This window comes from Eretmochelys imbricata, chromosome 1 (genome assembly GCF_965152235.1).
Source record: "Eretmochelys imbricata isolate rEreImb1 chromosome 1, rEreImb1.hap1, whole genome shotgun sequence".
Lineage (NCBI taxonomy): Eukaryota > Metazoa > Chordata > Testudines > Cheloniidae > Eretmochelys > Eretmochelys imbricata.
The window spans coordinates 2,404,105-2,412,530 of NC_135572.1; the positions used below are offsets into that span (position 1 = coordinate 2,404,105).

The 8,426-nt window shown below is 43.4% G+C and overlaps 1 protein-coding gene across 1 annotated transcript; it reads right to left on the reverse strand.

Annotated features, from left to right (window-relative positions):
* LOC144277771 (olfactory receptor 52R1-like) lies at nucleotides 1–762 on the reverse strand. The gene has a single exon (XM_077838762.1). It carries the CDS (start codon nucleotides 760–762, stop codon nucleotides 1–3), a length of 762 nt encoding a protein of 253 aa, XP_077694888.1.
* Nucleotides 763–8,426: the final 7,664 nt, after the last annotated feature.

Genomic DNA, 8,426 nt, shown 5'->3' on the forward strand with positions numbered 1-8,426 from the left:
TTAGCATGGGGACACCAGTAGATATACATTGGCGCTGAGAATGTGGAAATACAGGGGCATATTCTGGCCAAACCGGGATGTGAAGGAGGAAAAGAGACGGGGGATGTAAAAGGCTGAGATAGCACAGAGGTGAGAGCAGCAGGTCTCAAACGTCTTGATCCGGGCATCCTTTGTGGGGAGGCTGAAGATGGCCGTGAGGATCTGGGTATAAGACATGGTGCTAAAAACCACATCCAGACCAGTTACACAGAATACCACAAACAGGCCATAGTAACTACTGACGTGGGTGTTGGTGCAGGCCAGCTTCACCACGGCCATGTGCTCGCAGTGCGTGTGGGGAATAATGTTGGTTCTGCAATACGGCCACTGCCTGGCCAGGAGGAGATAGGGCAGTACAACTATGCCACCACGCAGCATCACAGTGAGGCCGATCTTGACCACTACCGGGTTTGTCAGGATGGTGGAATGTCTCAGGGGATGGCAGATGTCCACGTAACGATCCAATGCCATGGCCACAAAAATCCCAGATTCAGTCATGAAGAAGCAGTGAATGAAGTACAGTTGGGTGAGGCAGGCACTGAAATCGATCTCCCTGGAATTGAACCAGAAGATGGTCAGTGTTTTGGGCAGGATGGACGTAGACAGGACCAGGTCAGAAACAGCCAGCATGCAGAGGAAATAGTACATGGGCTCATGGAGGTTCAGCTCTATCTTCACAATGAACAGGATGGTGAAGTTCCCCAACATGGCTATGGCGTACATGGCACAGAAGGGGATGGAGATCCAGACATGGGCCACCTCCAGCCAGGAATGCCCAGCAGGATGAAGGTGGAGGGGTTGGTGAAGTTGGTGGTGTTGGAATGTGACATGGAGTAGGGGAGAAGGTGTCCAACTCTGAGGCAGAACGGTGTCTCTTGCATGTACCGTAAGTTTCCCTGACTTCCTGTATGTGCCCAGCCTCTAGGGTGATGGTCGCAGTACAAATACCTGGATGGAGAGACAATGTGAATATGAGACACTACATGCATTACTGGAGGCTGTGCTCATGGGGGAAGCAGATTGCTCACTCTTCACACACTGAAATTTGACATTTCCATTATTCAGATAAATGAATCATGAACAACTGACCCTCCTAATGCTAATTCCATATTTTATGGTGGTCCATGCATCAAATAATTCCTACACATCATGGTTTAGGAACTCTTAATAGACACCAGCAGGAAACACAAGTGTCAATACTGGTTATCCCTAATTGTTTCTTAATGAAATGAAAGCCAGGCTCGGGAGTTCATGCTGTAGGGAGTTCACAATTCACACGGTTGCTCAAAATCTGAGAGTGGAAAAAAAAACTTTTTCCAAGACATGTGCCAGAGGAAACATCCCAGCTAGAACACATCTCAGGGAAATGACCTGAGCATCATTGATGGCAGCTCCACAGAAACTCCTGCTTATTCGCAGCAGTGAGCAAAGAAAGAACATATCCGGATGCCGAAGAAATGAGATGTGCTCAGTTTCGGTCATCCAGACTCTACTCTAAAGGGTATAGCAGTTATAAAGGGGCTTTCCACGATAGGCTGTGAAAATGCTGGAGGTTGCCACGTGCAGACAGATTGAAAAGTCTGGGACTGTTTAGTTGAGGGAAGGACAAACACAGGGTCATATGATACAGGAGGGAAAAATAAAAGATGGAACTGATTACATTTAAATGGGCAGACAGAGAACTGTTTCTTACCAGTAATATCTATAGACACTTAGTGTTTGAAATTGGACTAATCCCCCAAACTTGAGGCAAATTATCAGAAAAAAATTATTTGGGAGGAAAAAGATAGACAGCAAAATGGGAATGAAACTTGGAAGTTCTTTGAGAATAGTTTATTAGATTGCGAAAAAGCTACAATTCCATAATCAATGAGGGAGAACAACTTTAACTAAAAATCCCATCCAGTGGTAGAGGGAAGTCAGTAATCAGTGGGGGGAAAGGAATATATAGCAAATGGGGGGGAAAGGGAATACAGATAGCAAGCCATACAAATTGGAAGTTATAAAAATTGATAGGGAATGTTAAAGACATAAGGGAAAGCTCCATGTTTGGAAAGACTAAGGATCAGAATAGGAGGTTATTGAGTTTTTTAAATCCTAGAAAATCCTAGAAAAGGTTTAGACCAATTCCTAGAGGGAGAAAGGCATCTTGTTAATATTGCAAAATAAGGTAGATTTGTTCGATAAATATTTTTGTTCTGCACTGGGAAAGAAGCAGTATGAGACGCCCATATAACACGAGGTGATGAAATACTTTCCAGTTCATTAGGAGTAAAGGAGGATGTTAAACAGCAGCTGTAATAGAACCATAGAGTTACAAACACCTGAGTTACCACACATCTCATTCAGAACCAGAAGTATGCAGCAGTCTATGCTGGTGTTAGGTTAATATAGCTATATCTCTCAAGAGTGTGGATTTTTTTTTGCTATAGCAAAAAATACAAAGGCAATTTCTGGTTGCATTAGGAGAGGCATAGTATGCAAGTCACGGAAGGTGATATTACCTCTCTATTCCTCACTGGTTAGGCTTCAGCTGGAGTACTGTGTACAGTTTTGGTTACAAATATATAGAAAGGATGTTGAGAAACTGCAAAGGATCCAGAGGCGAGAGACAAAGATGATCAAAGGGATGAAACACAAGCTGTACTATCAAAGGCTGATGTTTAATTTAGAAAAGAGGAGACTGATTAGGGATGTGGCAATGGTCTTCAAATACTTGAGAAAAGGTGTTCTATCTTGCCACTGAGCTCAGGACAAGAGGCAGGGGGTTCAAACTCCAGCAGAGCAGATTTAAATCTCATGGAAATCTTCCCAACTGTAAGAATAGGAGGCCTCAGGAGGTTGTGGAAGCTCCTTCAATGGAGAGTATAAAAAGGAGGCTGGATAGCCATCTGTCTTTGATGGTTCAGAAGCAACAAATACTGTATCTTCACAGGGGGTTATACTAGTTGACGTTTATCATCCCTTTTCACCCTGTGACTTTATGTTTCTATGATGTAAAATCATAGTGAAGATCAGGTCTTAGTCACACACACGTCACTGGGCTCAATTCAGGGGTAAGAGGGTGAAATTTAATGGCCTGTATATTACAGGAGGTCAGACTGGATGATCTAATGGTCCCTTCTGACCTTGAACCCTATGAATCTATTGAAAAAGAAAGTAGATCAGACCTTTATATTTACTCCTTCTCACAACACATGAACAAAGGAACATTCAATTTTATAACACTCTGAACATATAATACTGATAAAATAAAATTATTTACATAATGCATATATGGCCACTGGAACCCCTTGCCAAATACATTATTGGAACAAAGAGCTGAGCTGAATGGGATTCACAAATGGATTGGCCATTGTAGGTGGACCTGGTGGCACCGCTTTTAGTTATGGCTGTCTGACACCTTGAATTAGAAAAGCTCATTTTCTGATGCTTGTAAGTTTGCCAAACTTTAAGTGTTGGAACTTAAATTTCCTACACTGGGTGTCCCCTTCTGGCTGAATTGCTTTTTGAACGTTTGATACATAACAGTTCAGCTGACTTCTTGAATGAAACTAGGAGAGAAGATGTCTTGTCCATGTTGAAAAAAAAGTCATAACTATTCCAGTGAGGAGCGCGAGCACCTCCATGCTTTCCAGCAGATAAAAGTCAGGTAACAGCCCCCCAGTTAGCAGCCAAAGGTCTGAAATACAAGAGCAGGAGGTGACAGTGTTTGTGCATTAATGCACAGCTGGCTCCTCAGGTCTTTAATCAGTTCTTACTCCAAGGTGAATTTTTCCTTTGTGGGACCTAGGCAAACTATGGGCCACTGAAATGCAGCCACCTTGGGGTTGGAGGCCATCAGCAAGGGAGGGCACCAAATAGTGGGAAATTTTGGCCCATAACACTGCAGCAAACTCGTCATCAGCTGGAATTACCCTGGTGTACAGAGTGGAAAGGGTTACAGACCTAGTCTCTACCCCATCATGCCCACATAGCTCTGGGTTTGTCGAGCAGGTGAGCTCCCCAGCAAGAGATGGTACCTGTGAATCCTGAGAGGGAAGTGTCCTCCCTGGGAATCCCCCTCAGGTATCTGTATCCCACACTTCACTCACCCCAGCATCTGCAGCAGTATCCCACACTAAGTGCGGACACAGGAGTGTGCACCGTTTATAATCTAGCTCTATTAAATCCCAGTGGGTTCGCTCTCCCTCTAGAGGAGAAGTGAGCATCTGAATGTAAACAAACTGGAGACAAACCTGTCTGCGCTTCTATGCTATTTGTCCAGCATTAAGAGTAAACAATAATTAAGAGACCTTCCCAAAGGGAAATGAAAACTCTTGGGCTCTCTGCTGAGTCACTGAGGAACCGCCTGCTCTGTGTATTTGTGTATATTTAAAACTGTAGTTGATTAGGAAGAAAATGAGGGATAATGACTAGAGCACCTTAGGGTCTGATATCCTGTAAATGCCTAGGATAGTTGGGTAGATAGCAGACAGATCTGCAGACAGATGACTGAGGGGAGACACAAACACTTTCTGCAGGCACACAGAGCTGTCGCTATGGGTTCAGAGATCAGTAATTCTCACCAGTAACTGTTATCATACTTGGCAACACCTTTAACTGAAGGATCTTGAAAACACGTAGCAAAGGAAAGTCACTATGAACATATCTCCATTATATAGATAGGTAAACTGAGGTACGGGGTTGTGTGATTTCGGCAAGGTCATACAGAGAATGACAGACAGAATCCATGAGTCCTCACTTCCCTACTGTTATCACTGTTTCTTTGTCAGTAACTGAGAGCATGACAAGAAGGAAATGGACTCACAGTCTAGCAGGGCCTGTTCCTTGGGTGGGACCTGGAACTGGGGTACTGTTGAGCCCTCTGGCATACCAGTCTGTGCCCCCTCTCACAGTATGAGGCTGTGACAAGCTGCAAGCCTCTCCAGGTCATACACTTACACAGCTGCACAGAGACAGGAACAGAGCCAGCTGCAGTTACATGAAAACTTTCACTAGCCACTCATGAACCAACAATAGAGAGCCAGTTCCCTCCAGTTCCCCAGCCTAGGACCCCACAGTCTTTCCCTGGTCAGAAGACTGACCAGTGTAAGTTTATTACCCAGTCTGCCCCCACTGGGTGTGGAGCAGAGTGTGCACCATCCCCTGCTGCTGAGCATAATTCCCATTTGCGTTTCAAAGAACACACTAGTATAGGTAAAAAAAATAGAACAGATTCATTAAGTATGAAAGGTAGATAGTGATTATAATGAATAGCATACAGATTAGGGCTGTCAATTGATTGCAGTTAACTCACCTGATTAACTGAAAAAATTAATCGTGATTAATCACATTTTTTCACACTTTTAAACAGTAGAATATCAATTGAAATTTATTAAATATTTCTGGATTTTTTCTACATTTGCAAGTCAGAATACAAAGTGTACAGTGCTCACTTTATATTATTATTTTTATTACACATATTTGCACTGTAAAAATGATAAAAGAAATTGTATTTTTCAATTCACCTCATGCAAGCACTTAATGCAATCTCTTTATCATGAAAGTGCAAAACTTTAGCGCCTACAGGTCCACTCAGTCCTACTCCTTGTTCAGACAATCGCTAAGACAAACAAGTTTCAGAGTAACAGCCGTGTTAGTCTGTATTCGCAAAAAGAAAAGGAGTACTTGTGGCACTTTAGAGACTAACCAAAGCTTATGCTCAAATAAATTGGTTAGTCTCTAAGGTGCCACAAGTCCTCCTTTTCTTTTTAAGACAAACAAGTTTATTTACGTTGTTCAGGGATAATGCTGCCTGCTTCTTATTTACAATGTCACATGAAAGTGAGAACAAGTGTTTGCATCGTACTTTTTAAGCCGGCATCGCAAGGTATTTACGTGCCAGATATGCTAAATTCATATGCCCCTTCATGCTTCGGCCACCATTCCGGAGGATATGATTCCATGCTGATGATGTTACAGAAAAAGGGTTAATTAAATTTGTGATTCAGATCCTTGGGGGAGAATTGTATGTCTCCTGCTCCATGGTTTTGCCTGCATGCTGCCGTATATTTCATGTTATAGCAGTCTTGGATGACGATTCAGCATGTGGTCCCCGTTTTAAGTACACGTTCACCAGAGATTTGACAAAACACTAAGAAGGTGCCAGGGTGTTGTTTGTGGCAGAGACTGTGACACCTGCCCCCTTCATTTACTGCAGGAGTGTTAGTCACTGAGGTGCTGGTTTCCCTGCTGTGACAAGCTTTGCGCCTTTCTGCAGGTGTTAGCTGAGAAGCAGTGTCCCCAGAGGCATATATTTTACCAACAGTAGGCATTTCCCAATATTTTAATTATAACACACCTTCTGCTTGGATCATTTGGTTTGTTCAATACTTATTGTGTCTTTCAACTCCTCCCCGAACTTTAACCTGTGATTATTTACTGTTTTTCCTTCCCCCCATTGTCTCCTTCAGTATGAGATTTCAGTGTAAAGTCATGTTTGGGATTGTTAGGGGGCTTATTCCTTCACCCACTTACTTCCCTGGTCCTTCTCACATGAACAGAGAGCAACAATACCTGAAGTCCAAAGGTGCAAATTATTCAATGTTTATTGGGTGAATTTCCAGCAAGCACGATTCCAGTTTCCTTCCTTAGTGTCCCCCTTCGCAGCTCTGACACCACAGAGCCTTACTTGTGTCCCTGTTCCCATTCAACCCTCCCTTAGCAAAAAGCAAAAATTCCTTTTTAAAATCTGTATTTCTAGTTCCAAAAATCTCAACTGGATCTCAAAATGATTTCAGGTTAATCCCACCACTATGCCACCATGTCAAGGTTCCTCCCCCACTCTGAACTCTAGGGTACAGATGTGGGGACCTGCATGAAAAACCTCCTAAGCTTATCTTTACCAGCTTAGGTCAAAACTTCCCCAAGGTACAAAATATTCCACCCGTTGTCCTTGGACTGGCCGCTACCACCACCAAACTAATACTGGTTACTGGGGAAGAGCTGTTTGGACGCATCCTTCCCCCCAAAATACTTCCCAAAACCTTGCACCCCACTTCCTGGACAAGGTTTGGTAAAAAGCCTCACCAATTTGTCTAGGTGACTACAGACCCAAACCCTTGGATCTTAAGAACAATGAACAATCCTCCCAACACTTGCACCCCCCCTTTCCTGGGAAATGTTGGATAAAAAGCCTCACCAATTTGCATAGGTGACCACAGACCCAAACCCTTGGATCTGAGAACAATGAAAAAGCATTCAGTTTCTTACAAGAAGACTTTTAATAAAAATAGAAGTAAATAGAAATGAAGAAATCCCCCCTGTAAAATCAGGATGGTAGATATCTTACAGGGTAATTAGATTCAAAAACATAGAGAACCCCTCTAGGCAAAACCTTAAGTTACAAAAAAGACACACAGATAGGAATAGTTATTCTATTCAGCACAATTCTTTTCTCAGCCATTTAAAGAAATCATAATCTAACAAATACCTAGCTAGATTACTTACTAAAAGTTCTAAGACTCCATTCCTGGTCTATCCCCGACAAAGACCAGCATATAGACAGACACAGACCCTTTGTTTCTCTCCCTCCTCCCAGCTTTTGAAAGTATCTTGTCTCCTCATTGGTCATTTTGGTCAGGTGCCAGCGAGGTTACCTTTAGCTTCTTAACCCTTTACAGGTGAGAGGAGCTTTCCCCTGGCCAGGAGGGATTTCAAAGGGGTTTACCCTTCCCTTTATATTTATGACACCTCTAGAACTAGCCAAGTGATAAGAATACACCTAAATTCTTAGAGTCTAGGCCTTTACAGACAGGCCTGAAATCTATATCCTAACGGGTCTTGGTATGTCAGGCTCTGTGAGTTAAGGATCTAAGGGGACTTTGCATGCTGGCTATCCCTCTGTGGAGCTGCTTCCCAATCCCAGGGTTATGACCTTCCAAAAAATTCACTCCTCCACCCTGTCTAGTGGTTTCCCTGAGATCCCCACTGCCAGCATTGTGATGTTCTCCATCCCCTTTTTCTCACGGCTAAGAGTATGTCTTTTCTCAGCAACCCTTTCACGGCTGCTATCTGTGTCTTCCCAAGCCAGACCATTTCCTCCTCCCCTCTGTCAGGTGGGTCATTCACATTTTCTCAACCAACCATTTCTTCATCAGGATCTACATCCTCTCTCGAAGAGACAGAGTTAGTTTTCACAATCACATCAGAAACAAAGTCCTGAAAAATTGGGACCTGGATTGGCGTACCCTCTGTCACTCCTCTCTCTACCCCGAGAGGTCAATTGTGTGACTGCTCCCCTCCAGGAGGTCAGTTACACCTTTGTCTTTGAAAGTCTGAACCATGGGTTGGGTGCCTGAGTACACATATGATGAACCAGCCATTCTGTCCTGAACATTCTCCCC

Bases quoted from the DNA above. Each gene is read 5' to 3' on its own strand.
- LOC144277771 (XM_077838762.1), bottom strand. From the start codon at position 762: ATGTACGCCATAGCCATGTTGGGGAACTTCACCATCCTGTTCATTGTG.